At 44.3% G+C, this 18944-nt stretch overlaps 1 protein-coding gene across 1 annotated transcript; it reads right to left on the bottom strand.

Annotated features, from left to right (window-relative positions):
* Positions 1 to 780: 780 nt before the first annotated feature.
* Positions 781 to 17156, bottom strand: klhl40b (kelch-like family member 40b). Its single transcript, XM_063207455.1, has 12 exons — positions 16701 to 17156; positions 14727 to 14935; positions 13906 to 14085; positions 13125 to 13328; positions 12255 to 12356; positions 11110 to 11378; positions 10296 to 10497; positions 9878 to 10038; positions 3054 to 3161; positions 2732 to 2917; positions 2259 to 2408; positions 781 to 1198 (listed from the first exon to the last, which is right to left on the bottom strand). Exons 2-12 carry the CDS (start codon positions 14925 to 14927, stop codon positions 1087 to 1089), a joined length of 1875 nt encoding a protein of 624 aa, XP_063063525.1. The 5' UTR covers positions 14928 to 14935; positions 16701 to 17156; the 3' UTR covers positions 781 to 1086.
* Positions 17157 to 18944: the final 1788 nt, after the last annotated feature.

The raw sequence follows: 18944 nt of genomic DNA, 5'->3' as shown, positions 1-18944 counted from the left end.
CAAACATAAATAAAACATAGAAAGCACACATATCAACCACATGCAGTCATATAACAGTATGTTCTCTTCAGGCCAGTGTGTGTGTGTGTGTGTGTGTGTGTGTGTGTGTGTGTGTGTGTGTGTGTGTGTGTGTGTGTGTGTGTGTGTGTGTGTGTGTGTGTGTGTGTGTGTGTGTGTGTGTGTGTGTGTGTGTGTGTGTGTGTGCAGGGCTGTAAATACTGGGTCAAATACAGGTACTGCATGCTGAACTGCATACTGTACATTTAGAATGCTTCAAACACTTAAGTCTAACTTTTAAGTTTGTTGTCATTAATCACAGCCTTGAGGATAAATGGGGGTGGCGTATATAGACTGAATTTATCATTGTTGATCATATATCGATTTTCATCATAGATCAATATTACATTACTGAAAAAAATACAGAGGACATGACCTCTGTGTCCTCAATGGTAGTTATGGCCGTGTGTGTGTGTGTGTGTGTGTGTGTGTGTGTGTGTGTGTGTGTGTGTCTGTCTGTCTGTCTGTGTGTGTGTGTGTGTGTGTGTGTGTGTGTGTGTGTGTGTGTGTGTGTGTGTGTGTGTGTGTGTGTGTGTGTGTGTGTGTGTGTGTGTGTTTGCATGACTGTGCGTGCATGTGTGTGTGTGTGCAGGGGAAAAACTTCACCCATGTTCGTCATTCAAAGATTAAAAAAAATTAAAAACACTCAAAAATGTTGAAAAGGCTCATGTGTGTCAGAGTGATGTTGAACACTGGCATTCAGTTCAATGTGTCCAGTTTCCATTTGGAGTTTGGCAGTGGAGGCTTTTTGGCAGAGTTTGTTTCTACAGCAATAGATTGGGCGAGTTGAAACCTACGGGGGTCAAGGAGTTTGACAGTTCTGTAGTTGTGAACTGTAGTGGACTAGAGTGACCAAAGGGGTTTGCTTGCTCTGTAGTTGTGAACTGTAGCACAGTGGCCAAACGGGTTTGATTGTCTGTGCTGTAGTTGTGCAGAGCTGAAACTCAGTCACCAAAAGTGTTATATTGTCTGTGCTGTTTGTGAAGTCCTGCAATAACACCATTCTCCACCAGAGTGTGCCACTGCAGATTACATCTTGGTGAGCCGTAGTGTGTTGAGCTTGACTCCCTGTATGGTGGCTCCTGATGCGTACTGGATCTCCCTCAAGATGCCCTTCCACTTCCTCTCGCCCTCATCGTACCTGCCATGGAGGAGGACAAAGGTCATTACTCACAGGTTGTATTGTATTATGATGTGGTGATGTGTTGTGTTATGTTATATGATATTTTATGTTATTATATAATATGATATGATATTATATTTTGTATCATATTATATTGTATTATATTATATTATATTATGTTATTATATTGTATTATATTATATTATATTATGTTATTATATTGCGTTTTATTATATCCACTTTCCCTCGCCCTCGTCGTACCTGCCATGGAGTAACACAGACGGTGAGGTGAAAGGTCATGTGGGATATTATTTAACCCCTTTGAGTCCATGTTACTATATCTGAGCCAGACTGTCACCAAAATTGTAATGGCTATGTCCTAATCTGTTACGTAAGGCTCTCAGTAACGTCACAGCAATGTTGTTATGATGTAATTGAGCATTTTCAGGAAGGAGTGAGTTGGCCCGCCGGCGACCCCATCTGCACAACGAGGCTACTATTGTTAGAATGTGTCGGAAGACAATAGAAATATCTCAGACCTCTTATTCTTTCACAATACATTACACCTAGCTGACGCTTTTATCCAAAGCAAATTACAGTTATTTACAGGGTATTGGTTACAGTCTCTGGAGCAACATGGGGTTAGGTGCCTTCCTCAAGGGCACCTCAGCCATGGATGGAAGTGTAGGGAGAGGAGAGTGGGGGATTCGAACCTGCAACCCTCTGATCTTAAGATAAAGTATAATGTAATATAATATAATATAATATAATATATAATGTAATATAATATAATATAATCATGCAAAGGAAAAGTGCAGTAACTACGCCAGCATTGAAGCTAAGAAAAATGCATTCAAAGCCTTGGTATTGGGTTGGATAGTGCAGCTACTGCAAGTTTGAAAAAGATTTCTCCAAAACGGGACACATTTCGACCATAAGGCTTTGTCACGATTTGCCAAGATAAAAGAGGTGTTGTGATTAGATTATTTTCAGTCTAAACTCAATTTTGACAAAATATTACTGCTCTTTGCCTTTGTAGTGCAGTTTACTGTAGTATGATATTTTATTGTCTGCCTACCTCCAGATATCTGTCATCTCCATGGGCATCAGTTCCTCGCTGTCCTCCTGCGGTATCATAGCAAAGCCTCCCACACCGTACAGGTTGCCCTCATGCACCGCCAGCGATAAGGAACTTCTCTCTTGGGGAAACTCCAGGAACGAAGACCACCTAAGACACAGATATCATATAATATAATATCAGCTAAAACACGTACGCAAACACACACACAAACACACCTAACATATTAGTGATGATGTCACAGACCGCCACGTTGTCTCTCTCTCTCTCACACACACACACACAGACACACACACACACACACACACACACACCTAACATGTTAGTGGTGATGACACAGACTGCCACAGTGTCACACACACACACAGCCAGCGGTACTGACTTGTTAGTGGTAAAAACATAGACATCCATGGTGTCACACACACACTCACACAGACACGCACGCACGCATGCACACAGCCAGGGGTACTGACTTGTTGGTGGCGATGTCGTAGACCTCCACAGAGTCTGTGAGTCCCGTATCCGTGACTCCAGCAGCCACGTAGATCTTGTTCTTGTAGAGGGTGCAGCCAAACAGGGAACGGGCCGTCGCCATTGGAGCAAGCTCCCGCCACTCAAACTTCTTGGCATCATAGCAACACACCCTCTTCAGGCACTTCCTGTGGTCACGAAATGGAATCAAGGTTAGTGTGTGTGTGTGTGTGTGTGTGTGTGTGTGTGTGTGTGTGTGTGTGTGTGTGTGTGTGTGTGTGTGTGTGTGTGTCTGTGTGTGTGTTTATCATATTTTAGACTCACTTGTCCTCTCCTTTCCCTCCAATCACGTAGACGACGTCCTCATGAGACACAATGGAGTGGCCGTAGACCTTATACGGCAGGGGGTCAGACTCACCCCACTTAAACGACCTGCAGGAATAATATAAATATATCACATTATAATGTGTCATAGAGCTTGAAAGTCCCGCCCCTTAGTTCCGCATTTCACGGGACCTAAGCTGACCATCTAACAACATGGTAGCGAGTAAATATCTTCCGATCTCTGTCATTGCATGTGCTGGGCTACAAATATGCTGTTTAAGAGGCTAGATAAAGATTATTCATGCAGAAGTATCTATGTTTTGTTCCGAGGCCGTCTGCATGAAAAATGTGAAGAAACACAGCTTTCTAAAAAGTTTAGGGGTTCGTACGAAAAATTAAACAAAAATATCAGAAACCACATATGTGGAGCTCGTGGCACAACTCGAAGGGGATCAAAATATCATTTTAATACCGCCATTGGATTACATGCTACGATTTTCGGCTAAAAACGGCGTTGAGGTCCCATGAAATCGGGGGAAGTGACGTCACTTTCAAGCTCTATTATAACATATTACCCAGGCTCCGCCCTCGCAGTGATGCAACACCTTCGGCTCAGCTACACTCACTCAGACAAACTGCTTGTTCACGTACATTCGGGTTCCCTCCACAGCGGGAAACTCCACCCACTTTGTCAGGAACTAATCAACTTTGAGCATTTCCAACCATCCTGGGTAGAGGCGTGTTCAAGCCAGTGACAATAGGCTCGTTTGCAACCGCGCAGCAAAAGATTTGATCAAAACGTGATTTGCTTGATCATAAAAAGGAGGGGATAACTGCGTCGCAACCAAGCTGGACACATCAGGACGACGAGATTTCAACAGCGGCAAAGAAGGTGGTCTGTGGGTGGATCTACCTATTTTGACAGCGGGTGTACCAGGGCGCCCTCTCGTGGAATTAAATAATCATGGCGCTAATTCCATGACGTGCTTACCATCGTCGGCACATGCTTGTGAAATCCGAGACTCGCTCTGCGTCTCGGAGAGAAATCGGGTGGTCTTGTGGTAGAGACACAGGTTACCACTCAGTGAATCATGGCACAAGTCTTATGTGATGATTTGGCTTCACTTCCATGTAATAATTCAGTTAATTAGTTCTCACTTTAGGCTATTCATTTTGTGTTTTGGGACCAAAGTCGTCATTCAGATAGGACCGTTTTAAAATTACTTAACAGCCCCAACCCATGCTGCGAGGATTGAACCCAGGTGTTCAATAGCTTTACCATGGCGCGCCAACCACAAAGGCCACTCTGTTTCGTGCACTTTCATACATAAAAGACAAGATAAGTCTCTCGCAACTGGTCTGTTTCCACATTAACCATCAGCAACTAAAGACTCCCCGTGTTTCGGTGCAGTTTCGAACCGGGGACCTCATGAATGGAAGTCAGGCGCGCAACCACTACTCTAACCGTCGGGCAGGCGGCCCGCGGAATAATACTAGTTTTGTAACCTACGGCATACACTCCTAACGTGGCGAAGATGGAGCATCTGACGACAGGGTGGTTTGTTTCTTTTTTTTTCTGTTGTAAGTGGGTTGTGCGACCATACATATGGATGATACCACTCTGAGTATGCTGCATTTGTGCATGAAATGCATTTCAGCATGTAGAAAATGAAGCACGTTCAACTACACACACATGAATCACATGAGCTATGAACACCAATCACGGCAGATTCCTCACATCATGGAGGAGGTCTTCTTGCCCGGCAGTAGCTTTCTGCTACTGCGGAGTTGCTTGACAAAACTTTTGTTCCCGCGATGGTTCAACGCCATGTGACACGACTGCCGCGCAGAGGTCACTCCCTTCAACTGCGTCTTGAACGGCAAATTCTAACCATGATGCTTCACGCGGACACACTGAGCATGCTCGCTGCCTAGCAAATTTTCAACTTCGTCAAAATTACGCCATCACGAACGCCCTTATTGTTTAAGCAGAGACTTTCTATTGAGACTAAAAAATGTTTGGTTTAAACTTTAGCTCAGCCTGTTCTGCCCTCGACCAGTAGCAAACCAAGGGAGGTGGGTCAACCATGCCGTTTAAGAATGTTAGTTGTTATGCTCTTGGACCAAGTCTCGAAGAGATTTGAAAGTCATGGTAATCTGGCAAATAACATATAGTATAGTATACACCTTATGGGCCAGTGGGTCTGACTCTCCCCAGTTCACAACATGTAGGATAACATTATAAAAATACTACATATAACATTATAAGGTGTCATTATAATATATAATGATCAGTGGAGTGGCCATACACCTAATAGGGCAGGGGGTCGGACCATAACTGAGTCGAGTATGTGCTCACCCTCTAATGTTTAATATTAGGTCTGTCATTGTAACGCGTTAATTCGATTAATTAATTACAAGGCGCATTAACGCGTTGTAAAAATTAATGGCATTAATTATTTATGGGTAGACATAGGCCTACGTTCTAAGTGCATGGCGTGGCAACTGAATTCACTCACTCATGCTGTGATAAATACAAGCCGTCCGTCAACTTCTAAAGCTAAAATACAATAAATACAACAAATACAGACACTTTTCTGTCTTTTTTCATGAACAAAAGCATATATTTGTATTCATTATTTTTTTAGATATTTTTGAATTATTACGAGATATGCCAGTTGACGCTGCATTGCTGCGAACAGCTGTTCAGTTAAAAAATAGCTGTGGACCAACAACGTTTTCCTTCAATTAACACAAGCAATCAGACAATCTCTACAGCTTAAATACAACTAATAACATGTCAGACAAAATGTGGTGTTTTCCCCATTATCGATTTGTCTATATTTGATAACTTTTAGAAAGCATTTTATCATGAGATGTAAGCTATAAGTCTGCGCTCGGCAGCTGGTTCATCTGATGTGAATACAGGCGCATTTATCATTTGATTTGGCCATGGCAGTTGTATAATAGTTGGACTTGTGGTAGGCCTACTTAAATCTTTCATACAACTATAGCCCAGCATACGAATTCATTGACTGTTCAGGCTTTGAAACACACGACGCAAATATTTGTGTTCATGATGTGTGACCGCGGTAGCCAAGCTACTACATAGAGCCGACCGCAATTTCAGCAGAGGTTTCTGCTCATCGGCAGAACAACACTTGTATATTCACTACAACATCAAACCACTTGATAGATAATCGCTACCTTTTCCACGTTGCACATAAGAATCAAAATATTACAGGCTCCGAAATTACCCCATGACACAAGCTACAGTGCAAGTGTCAACAGCGCAGAGTAGCCTAGGGATTTCAATTTGACAGCACAAAGTCATCGCAAGTGCTGGAAGATCTTCTCAAGTTGGGTTGTGATTACAGCGATTTGAGTGATACATGCCACGTTCAGAATAAAATAATACCACTGTGCCACAGATGTCAAGTTGACAACTTTGATCGCTAACTTCCACTGACACCTCAGACACTGACGTTTTCTAGCTTCAACCAATCGCTATAGCCTACAGAGATAGTCTTACCTTTCGTGGAGATAGTTTGGAGAAGTTTACATCAGTCAGTCTTTCTTGTCCTGTCTTATATCCATAGAATATTTTGGTGTAGAATCAATGTTTAGTCCAAGCAAGGGTTATTGGCTAGCTCAGTGCAGTTATCATTCCTGGCTAATCCAGCTCCCCAAAATGTAAACAAAACGTGAATGAATGCACGTCATCTGTTTCATCAGGGGGTGTTCCCATTTCCTTGAACTCTGACCTTTTCTGATAGATAGATAGATAGATAGATAGATAGATAGATAGATAGATAGATAGATAGATAGATAGATATTGTGTTTGCTAATGTAGCCTATTTATTCACTAACTCTGTTTACCAGGCCTATTTTAACATATTAGTACATCATAGGGCTTATAGGCCTATTGTAATTATTATTATTATTATTAGGGGCCAAGCAGCGAAGCTGCCTGGCACCTTAGAGTGTTTCTACTGTTCTTATTATTATTCATGTTTCTCCTTAGGGAGTCTATGGCAGCCCATAGAACCGTACGGTCGAAAATGCTGAAAATCGGCACACGCGTTAAGGACCGGCCCAGAAATACCCACAGCAATTTTTAGGTCCCCAGCCCCAACCCTCTAGCGCCACCAGCAGGCCAAAGTTGCAGGTACATTTCTGCTTGTAACTTTTGAACCGCTGGGTCAATTTTCAAAAACTTGGTATCCCTGGAATCCTTGGGCCGAGACGAATCCAACGCACCCTATGACGTCATTTTCCGCCAGGATAGTTTTCCCGCCATTTTGAATTTTTATGAAAATCAATAAAAACCCATCTCTCCCTCAATTTTTGACATTTTTTTCTGAAAATCGGTATATAGCATCTCTGGACTGAGCCTCACAAAACTTATGCCTTCAATTTTGTATATCTTTTATTGTTTGGCCGTGACAGCCAATCAAAAACGGCCTAAAAGTCGCCAAACAGGAAGTGAAGTCATATCTTGGCAACCCATGGTCACAATCTTCTGCAAATTGTCACAGACATTCCTGTCCATGCCATGACCCACCAAAACAAATTTCAGGTCGCTAGCTCAAACTCTCTAGCGCCACCAGCTGGTCAAAATTTTAGCTATGTTTTTGCCCGTAACTTTTGAACCGTACGCTCCATTTTAAATCTGGTGGTACCGATGAAATCCTTGGGCCAAGACGAATCCAACGGATCCTATGACATCATCGTCAGCCAATCAAAAGCAGCCTAAACATCGCCAAACAGGAAGTGAAGTCATATCTTGGGAACCCATTGTCACAATCTTCTGCAAATTGTCACAGTCTTTCATGTCAGTCCTATGACCCACCAAAAAAAAAATCAGGTCGCTAGCTCAAACTCTCTAGCGCCACCAGCTGGTCAAAGTTTTAGCTACATTTCTGCCTGTATCTCCTCCCTCAATTTTTCACATTTTTTTCTGAAAATTGGTATATAGCATCTCTGGACTGAGCCTCACAAAACGTATGCCCTCAATTGTTTATATAATTTATCGTGTGGCCGTGACAGCCAATCAAAAACGGCCTGAAAGTCGCTAAACAGGAAGTGAAGTCATATCTTGGGAACCCATGCTCACAATCTTCTGCAAATTGTCACAGTTATTCTTGTCCATCCCAAAACCCACCAAAACAAAATTCAGGTCGCTAGCTCAAACTCTCTAGCGCCACCAGCTGGTCAAAGTTTTAGCTACATTTCTGCCCATAACTTTTGAACCGTACGCTCCATTTTTATTCTGGTAGGACTGTTAAATTCCTTGGGCCAAGACGAATCCAACGTACCCTCTGACATCATATCCGCCACAATAAAATGCCGGCCATTTTGTATTTGGTGAAAATCAATAAAAGGCTCCTTATCCTTCAAATTTAGTCTGATTTTCACAAAACTTGGTACACATAATCTCTGGAGCACTCTGAAGAGATTCTTAAAGGGGTTGCATTATATCTTTTACCTTTTGGCCGTAACAGTCAATCAAAATCCTCTACACAGACGCCAAACAGGAAGTGAGCTCATATCTCAGCAACCCATAGTCAGAATCTTTTGGGAATCGTCACACACATTCTTGGCTATCCAATGACTCCCCACACGAATTTTCAGGTCTCCAGCTCACTCGCTAGCGCCACCAGCAGGTCACGTATCAAATTTCAAGGTATATTTCTGCTTGTAAAAATGAACTCTGCGTGTCTCTGACAGTCTGCCTGCTCAGCTCTTTCGGTTGCCATGGCGACTTAGGCGGACTTTCTGCTTGGCCCCGCATTGCTGCTTGCAGCTATATTTATTATTATTTTTATTATTATTATTATTATTATTATTATTATTATTATTATTTCGCGTCATGAAAAGAACATACGAGTAAGTGCGATTAATTAGATTAATTAATTACAAATTATGTAATTAATTAGATTAACTTTTTTAATCTACTGACAGCCCTATTTAATATTGAAAAGGGTCATGCTGTTGATCGTAGAGCATGACTGATTTGAGTATGATGGCCTACTGTCTGCCTGTCTGTAGTGTAGACCATGACTTATAGATCATTTCAGACCATGATTGAGTCCAGTATGTCGAAACCTAATCCAACTACAATGACTTACAGTATCTAATCTAATGTCTTCATATTGCATATAGGCCACAGTATATTCTTCATTTCTAGAGTATTGATGACTACTTCTGAGACTGGTATGTATTGCCTGTCATTAGACCATGAATTCATTTATACATCATTGTAGAGCATTGTTTACTAAAGCCTACATAATGTCTATCATAAACCATGGCTGAGTCAAGTGCTCGCCCTGTAATCTAATAATTCATATTAATCTAATATTCTAATATTAATCTAAGGTTTAAAATGAATGGATATGGTACATACATACTGTCTGCCATAGACCATGACAGAGTCCATGTGCTCTCCTTGTAATCTAACGTATTGTTGCCTATATTATATCTAATCTATTGTATAATAGTATATGTATATATCATATATTAATCTAACATTAATCTAATGTTTAATATTATATGTAATATTATATTATATATATGGTACTAACATACTGATGGTCGTAGACCATGGGTATGTGCTCTCCCTCCTTCAGTTCCACATATTGACGATAGTACAGCATAGAGCATCATATAGACATATAGAGTATTGATGATGACTAATTCTGATACGTACTGTTGGTCGTAGACCATGACTGTGTCCAGTATGTTTTCTCCCTCTAATTTAACGTTTCATTTTAGTCTAACATTAATCTAATCTAATGCATAATATTGATAAGTATGGTACGTACTGTCGGTCGTAGACCATGACCGAGTCCAGTATGTGCTCTCCCTCCTTCAGCTCCTTGCCCCCCACGATGAAGATGGAGTTCTCCGCCTCCCCCATGGAGAAGAGGAAACGGGCGGAGGGCACCGGCGGCATACCCAGCCAATCAGACGTCATTGGGTCATACTGATATACAATAGAATAGAATAGAATTTCAAAAATTCAAAATTGAATAGAACTCAATAGAGCTCAATAGAATGTGCACATGCGTTGTTGTACGTGCTTGTGTGCTCTGCGTGCGTACATGTGTGTATCTACCTGTAGGAATGTGTGTGTGTGTGTGTGTGTGTGTGTGTGTGTGTGTGTGTGTGTGTGTGTGTGTGTGTGTGTGTGTGTGTGTGTGTGTGTGTGTGTGTGTGTGTGTGTGTGTGTGTGTACAGTACCTGCATGAAGTAGGAGTGTATGGGCTGCTCCTTGTTCTGCTCGTCGAAGAAGATCCCCCCGGCGATAAAGATCTGGTTCTCGCGTGTCACCAGGCTGCAGTGGTTCTTGGGGATCTGGGTGGAGATGGCCGCCACAAAGCAGTCGTTACCAGCAGGGTCATATGCCACCGAGCCTGTTTCACTTATCATGAAGAGCAGGTCTCTAAGGTTGGAGAGGAGAGGAGAGGAGAGAAAATAAGGCAAAGAGAGAGAAGGCGAGGAGAGGAGGTTAGTTTTGTGTGTGTGTGTGTGTGTGTGTGTGTGTGTGTGTGTGTGTGTGTGTGTGTGTGTGTGTGTGTGTGTGTGTGTGTGTGTGTGTGTGTGTGTGTTGGGGGGGGGGGGGTGAATGAAGCAGTTAATACCTGCCAGGTCACTGATTATAACCTGCCAGGTTGGTGGGGGGAGTAATCAACCAATGCTCTCCCCCATCCTCCTCCATGACTGAGGTACCCTGAGCATGGTACCGTCCCACCGCACTGCTCCCCATGGGGCGCCACTGAGGGCTGCCCCCTTGCACGGGTGAGGCATAAATGCAATTTCATTGTGTGCAGTGTTCACTTGTGTGCTGTGGAGTGCTGTGTCACAGTGACAATGGGAGTTGGGGATTCCCAGTTGGGCTTTCACTCGCTTTCATTTTATAAACAACAGCAGGCTATTAAGTGTGTGTGTGTGTGTGTGTGTGTGTGTGTGTGTGTGTGTGTGTGTGTGTGTGTGTGTGTGTGTGTGTGTGTGTGTGTGTGTGTGTGTGTGGTGTGCGCATGCATGCGTTCCATACCTAAGGAACATGCCATATCTCAGGTTATCATTCAGCACACTAGGTAGCAAACTGATCTCCTCCTCTTGCTCTTGCTCTCCCTCTGCTCCCTCCTCCTCCCCCTCCTTCTTCTCTCCTCCTCCCTCCTCCTTCTCCTTCTTCTTGCTGATGATCTTCTCCGGTTCCGGAAGTTTCCCCTGGTGAGCGTCCCGGACCAGTTGCAGTTTCTTGGCCACCTCTGCATTGTCCTGTAGCAAGGGGTGCACCTCGACCCACTCCTTAAAGTAGTCCTGACGGAGGAGAGAGAGGTGGTGTAACTGATGCAGTAGTTAGGCAGTAGAACGTTAGTAAACCTCCGTCCCGAAGATACCGGTCTGGACCTGGAGCTCAGCGATATAGTGCTGTGCCTCCCATGCCCGGAACTGGAGCATTGACTGGTGGGTGGCGGGTTCAAGCCCAGAGTGACGGACTAGCGCAGATGACCTCAGTTACACTGGTGCCGTGGGCCGGGTGGGAGTGAGGTTTAGGTGGGGTTAGTGTAACGGATACCAACTTGTAGAGTTTGGTGGTTAGGGATGCAAATTATCGATTAATTCATTAATCATTAGTTGATAGCCTTATTGATCGACTTACGATTCATTGATAATCAGCGTTTTCCCCCCCAAAATCTCAATGTTTATCGGAAAAAAAAACTACTAAATCTAAAAATTTTAATAAAAAATGGAGATAAAATACCACATTTAAATTGATTCTATTTCAATTCATTAATCCAAAGGTGATTTAAATATTCACACTATTCACACCCCTCTTCATACACACTTTTCACATCCCCATTTCACCTGGGTCTCTTGTCAGTTGAATTGTCGATTAATTGTGATTAATGTTTTTTTAATCGTTGAATGCACTGATCAATTAAAGTCGATTAATCGATTAAGCGTTTGCATCCCTATTCGTGGTAGAATGTCAGTAAACCTCCCTCCTGAAGCTGCATACAGTATTGGTAGTGCATTAGCAAATGCTTCTTGCTAATACCCTGTACCTAAAGAACTGTAAGTCACAAGGGGTAAAATCATCAGTTTAAGTGTCATGTAATGTAAGGATGTATTGTATGTGTGCATGTACCGCATACCATATATGAAATGTTGCATGTACTGTATGTTCCCCACCTGTGGGATGAGACGGAAGCGGATGCAGTCCAGCAGTCCAGGCAGCTCCTCTATGCGAGCCTCCTCGTCCTTCTCCACCCACGACATCACACACTCAAACACCTGTGGTGCAAATGTTATTGCCTAGCATTACAGTACATAATAGTACATTATAGAACATATAGTACATGTGGTGTTTTTTATTATAACATTTTATTATCACATTGTAGTTTTGCCTGTCTTTGTTAGAATTTAAGAGATATGTATTGTAGCATATTGTAATAGTAAAATTAAGTGAAAGAGAAGACAACTGACGGAGTAAAGACAGCACTAATGTTTAGAGGGTGAAGGCGTTAAACCGAACATTCTCAAACTGAATCATCTGCTGCTTAGTTGCCAATTCTGTTTTGTCTCACTGACCAACTCATTGACCAATAGTGGTGAATAAACACCAAGGAAAGATAGTGTGTCGTGTCACCCCACTGCTTTGGGGGATGGGGAATAATCTGATATAATAAGGAATAATCAGAGAAGATGAGCTTGTGAAATCAGCATCTGTTGGATGGAACTTTTGGGATTCTCTGCAATGGCTCTCTAGCTAAGTGTCGGTAGCCTGATTATCATCGACTTTCAAATCTCTTCGAGACTTGGTCTGACCAAGAGCATAACAATTAACATTTCCCAAACGACATGGTTGACCCGTCTCAATTGGTTTGCTTATGGTTGTTTGCTTGCCAACAAACTGGGAGGAGTTCCCATATTTTCGGGAACTCAGAAAGTACTTGCATTGCTCTTGACCTGACTAGCTGCAACGCTGAAAGTGTTGCGTCACTAGGAGGGCACAGCCTGGCTAAGTTGTCGGTGGCCAATATTCATTTTCATACTCCTCACCTTATCTTCGCTCTCCACATTGAGGTTGTCAGCCGAGAGCACGGCCGCCAGCTCGCTCGGCGTCAGCTGGTAGAACTCGGCGTCGCGGGAGATCAGCTGGAAACGCTCGCACGCGAAGTTCCGCGCGGCGATGGCGAGACGCGGGCAGTCCAGCATCAGACCGAGGCGGAATATCGCCAGGCAGTTACTGAGGCTCAGGCGTTTCTACAGGAGGGAGACAACACAGACGTGCAGTACGGGTGAAGGGGCTGGTATATATCATGAGTGCAGTGGCTGGTGTGAAGGCTGGTCCTGTATATCCGTACAGTATGAGCGTACCCGTAGGAAGGGGACAGAGGTGGTGAATGTGGGGATCTTCAGCATGTTGGTCTAATATTGATATTGACCTAATATTGGGCTGCTGGGGTGGTATATCATGAGACTGTAGGAGCCGGCATACTTCAGTATGAATGTATGAGTGTACGAATGTGAGGGCTGGTATGGTATGAGTGTATGTGGCGGGAATCTGTCGCATGTTGGCTACTGTCATATGTGGAGTGTAGAGCTGATATGGTGTGTATACTATACTACTGGTAATTATAGTGGCTGGTAGTGCATGAGAGTCTGGTACAGTATGAGTGTACCTGTTGGAAGGAGATGCAGAGAGTGAATATGGAGGAGACCTGCAGCATATTGGCCTCATATTCATATTTAATAATAAGTATGCAGCCTATGAGTGTAGGGGCTGCTGGGCTGGTATAGCATGATTGTACATGTAGTAGTAGCACAGTGTATAGTGTACCTGTAGGAAGGAGACACAGACAGTGAATATGGAGGGGATCTGCAGCATGTTGGCCACGGCAAAGACGTCCTGCACGTTCTGCTCGGTGACGTTGATGGAGGAGGTGTAGAGGTAGCGCAAGATCATCCCCATCACCCCCGGCTCCACCTCGTCAAACACCACCTCACGCTTACGGCTCTCCTGGGGGAAGAGAAAAAGATATATTCAGAGATATATATGATATGTATTATCTATGATTATTATTAATAAATTGTTTATATATAATATCACAGAATCGTCCCCATCACCCCCGGCTCCACCTTCACTCCCGACCCGGTCGACTCCCGACCCGCCAGGTTGGTGGGGGTAGTAATTAACCAGTGCTGTCCTCCATCCTCCTCCATGACTGAGGTACCCTGAGCCTGGTATCGTCCCGCCGCACAGCTCCCTTTCGGGCACCATTGGGGGCTGCCCCCTTGCACAGTGAGGCATAAATGCAATTTGGTTGTGTGCACTTCGTGTGCAGTGTGCTGTGGAGGGCTGTGTCACAATGATAATGGGAGTTGGAGTTTCCCAGTTGAGCTTTTACTTTCAATAAATAATTGCAGATAGATAACAGATTTAACTGATGATACACTGTAATATCCCTATGGTAACCATCTCCATGTCTGATTGGAAGAAGGCCTGAAGTAAAATATAGAGGCCTATAGTTATTTAGCTTTAGTTATATTCTAATTAACTAGAAAAGCGCTCAGAGAGCGCACCTCCGCCCTCTGCACAGAAACACACATGCACCGTGAACGGCAGTAATTATAAAAGACAGTATTACTATCGAAACTGACCTCCACATCTGATTGGAAGAAGGCCCTGAAGTAGGAGCTGCATGCGGCGAGAACAAGGCGATGGCACGGGAACTCGCGGCCTTTGACCTTGAGGGTGCAGTCCACGAACTTGTCGTTCTCCAGCAGGTCGGCCAGGCCGTCCTGAAGGAGCGTCTGCTGGTACATACGGGGCTCCTCTTGGGGGTCGATAGGCAGCGACATGGTGCGGGCTGAAGAGGGAACACACATACGCACACACATACGCACACACATACACACACACACACACACACACGGTTAGTGAGAGAAACACGTGTTTGCCATCATGGCATCAGGGGACAGGAGAGGAGAAGAGACATGGCGTCCAGGGAGGAAGAAGGATCAAGGATCCGGGGAGGCATACACATACACACACACGCACGCGCGCACGCACGCACGCACGCACGCACGCACGCACGCACGCACGCACGCACGCACGCACGCACACACACACACACACACACACACACACACACACACACACACACACACACACACACACACACTATCACTGTCACTTCTCAAAACTTATTCTCTCCCCCTTCAATCAGCAGAGACATGGCAGCAGCCATGAAAAGGTGCATCTTGTCACCAGGCTAGGCAGGCAGCTACTTGGGACTCCCAAACCACTAAATAGCGACCAACTGCTCTCATTTTAAACATTGTGACGATTTGTTTCCTACGTTCATTCCTTTGAATGTTCACTTGGGGCCCCAACATATTCCTGAATAGCCTCTGAGGGAGACACCTGCTTGTTATCTTTATGGCAGACACACACACATGCTTTGCTGAGACGTCACACAAGGGGGACTGGAGCACATAGGTGGGGCAATGAAGGGGCATCACACACTCTAAAGTCTTGAGGTTATGGTCTTGGACACACACATACCCAATGGCTAGCTTGAAGGAGCCTGGTAGGGATACATACACCTGCTTGGAGAAACACATTGTGTACATTCCATTATCCAAACTCCCATCCTCCATTGTGCTTGTGGCCTTGTGACGACTTTGCAAGACGTCATTGACAACAGCAGTTTAATTAATTATCTCACAAAAGTATCATTTGCAATCGGGATGTCGAATGGTGAAAAGTCTCCCAAAAGTTGTTATGCCTAGGCTGACAGTGGGGAAACTTTATTGTTTTTTCCACTGAGGCCGGGTGTCAGCGAAGTGCTAGGCCACAAGCACAGGTTATGGACAGGAGTTGAAGTAAAGGACCCCTTTGTGGATCTTAAGTGTGAGAGAGCCTGGTGGGGACAGAAGGTGTGTTTGTATCCAAGCCCAGCAATGGGTGTGAAGTGGCAAAACCCCCAACACACACACACACTGATATGGTGTCTTGATTTGCCCTGGATCACTGTGTTGTCTATAACCATATGAAAACCTATTTTTCTCATTAATAAATCCTACTGATGATGGTTACGTACTGTCAGTCATCAGCTGATGTTTGGTATTAGACTCCGAGTCCTACTGCTGGACTGGGAGACAAGCCTTCCACTGAAACACACACACCTTCTGGAAAAAATCTGAATGGGATAGACACACACAGCTCCTCTGAGCTGAGGCCTGGCTGGGCAGAAAAATACCTTCTGCTTGTGTGGAGAGAAAGCTGTCTGAGAGCTTTAGGAAAAACACCGTCACTAGTAGTGATTTAACTCACTCATTCTCTCTCTATCTATCTCTCTGACCGGGATATCTGTTATGACATTGCATTATGACGCTTTTATCCAAAGCGACTTGCAGTAGTTATTCACAGGGTATTGGTTACAGTCCCTGGAGCAATGTGGGGTTAGGTTCCTTGCTCAACGGCACCTCAGCCATGGATGAAGGGTGTAGGGAGAGGTAAGGGTGGGATTTGAACTGGCAACCCTCTGATTTTAAGGTCACTTCCCTTACAATTAGGCCATTAGGTCTCCCATATCATGCAATAGATGTGCTGTGGAGATGGTCACCAACCTTCTGAGCTTGACTAAGGCTGCTGAGAGATCTTGGGGAACACCCTCTGTGTATCGCTCTCTGATCCTCTCTCCCTCTTCCTGTTTCACACAAACTCTTGGAAGCCTAGAAGGGAGACCGATCCTCTTCTGAGCTGGTGCAAGGCTGTTTGGGAGATCTTCACCGTCTGACCGTCTGTCTCTCTGGAGAGTGGAGCAAGCCGGTTAGGGGACCTTCCCTTTCTGACAGTCTGTCTGTCTGTCTGGAGGCTGGAATAATCCTGTTGGTCGATCGTCACTCCTGTCCACACTACTGTGTCACACTTTATTCCTCTCACACAGACTCACTCACCCTACTGCCCTATAGACTCCTAGTTCTGGCACAATCTTCAAGACTCCCTGACCCTCCCTCACTCACTCACTAAGTCTCTCTCTGTGACACACGTTTCACTCTTTCTCTTCAACCCCCCTCTCTCTCTCACTGCCTCTCTACCGCCCTCTGTCATTCTCTCTCTGTCATTCTCTCTCTATCTCTCTCTCTCTCTGTCATTCTCTCTCTCTCTCTCTCTCTCTCTCTCTCTCTCTCTCTCTCTCAGGGTTGGGTGCAGTGTGTGTGTGTGTGTGTGTGTGTGTGTGTGTGTGTGTGTGTGTGTGTGTGTGTGTGTGTGTGTGTGTGTGTGTGTGTGTTGGGTCGTGTGTAATTCTCTCAGGCCACTCGGCCGCAGCAGCTGCTGCCACCCTTCAGCTCCACTGCCCAGCTGGGCACTATTAATAGGAGCAGACGCCAGGGTGCAGTGTGTGTGTGTGTGTGTGTGTGTGTGTGTGTGTGTGTGTGTGTGTGTGTGTGTGTGTGTGTGTGTGTGTGTGTGTGTGTGTGTCCTATTTATAGGGCAATGCACAGAGCTGAGGATCCACACTAGTACATGTGAAATACAATACCCTCACACACACACACACACACACACACACACACACACACACACACACACACACACACACACACACACACACACACACACACACACACACACACACACTTGCCCACACGCACGGAGACAGAGACACACACACACACACACACACACACACACACACACACACACTTGCCCACACGCGCAGAGTCAGACACACACACACACACGCACGCGTGTGCACACACACACACACACACACACACACACACACTTGCACGCACGCAGGAACGCTGGCACACGCACACACACACACACACAGCAGCAGCTGACACACTGAGGGACGCCTATCTTTCCTGTCTTAACCATAGACATACAGAGTACGTATACATAAAGTTCCTGAGTCATGCAGGCCTGCTGATGTCAGAGTTTAGGCATTGCGCCCCTTGTCGATTGGCTTAGTCATAGCATAGTGGATTACCTGCTGGGCCAGCCATGGTCCAGTGGCTAAGGAGATGGGCTTTAGATCAGAAGGGTTGCAGGTTCAAATCCAACCCTTCCACTCTCTATCTCACTCCATGGCTGAGGTGCCCTTGGTTAAAACACCCCACCCCACACTGCTTCAGGGACTGAAACCAATACCCTGTACTTAATATAACAGTAATTTGCGTCGGATAAAAGCGTCAGCTAAGTGTAATGTAAAGTAGCAAATGAGGGCACACACTGGCAGTATCTAACCTGTTAACACAGTGACAATATTCAACATGCTGACTCATCCAGAACACGTGTTCACCTTGACCACACTTTATGTTTCAGAATCTGTTTTTGTATGGGCTGTCAGACTGTAAAGGTACAGTAGTATATCGGGAAAATACCGGAAAAAAGGTATTAATAGTATGCACAGTGATGTGGCCTCAATTCCTTTATTCCTCAATTACTTGTTATTTTGAGGGTGTCAAAGGGATCTTCAAAAACTGTGAATGTGATTGTATTTACATGGTATTAAATGATATGATATATGATATGATATGATATGATACGATACGATATATGATATGATGATATTACATTATAATGGCAACCTACTGTATATTTTTAACACTTGTATGAGAGTTATATCCTTTTCATAGATTACGAAGTATCAAAGCCCCTGTTGACCTGAATTGCGGTAGTCACAAAGGGATCTTGGGTATTATTTTAATATACTATGCTGTCTTATAGGCCTACATGTCAAATTCAGACATGTGGTAATAACAACAACAACAACAACAACAACAACAACAACAACAACAATAATAATAATAATAATAACAATAATAATAATACTTGAGTTTTAAATAGCGCTTTTCATGGCA

This window comes from Engraulis encrasicolus, chromosome 9, assembly GCF_034702125.1.
Source record: "Engraulis encrasicolus isolate BLACKSEA-1 chromosome 9, IST_EnEncr_1.0, whole genome shotgun sequence".
NCBI classification, from domain to species: domain Eukaryota; kingdom Metazoa; phylum Chordata; class Actinopteri; order Clupeiformes; family Engraulidae; genus Engraulis; species Engraulis encrasicolus.
The sequence above is the reverse complement of the archived record's forward strand: the minus strand, read 5'-3'. Positions and strand labels throughout refer to the sequence as shown.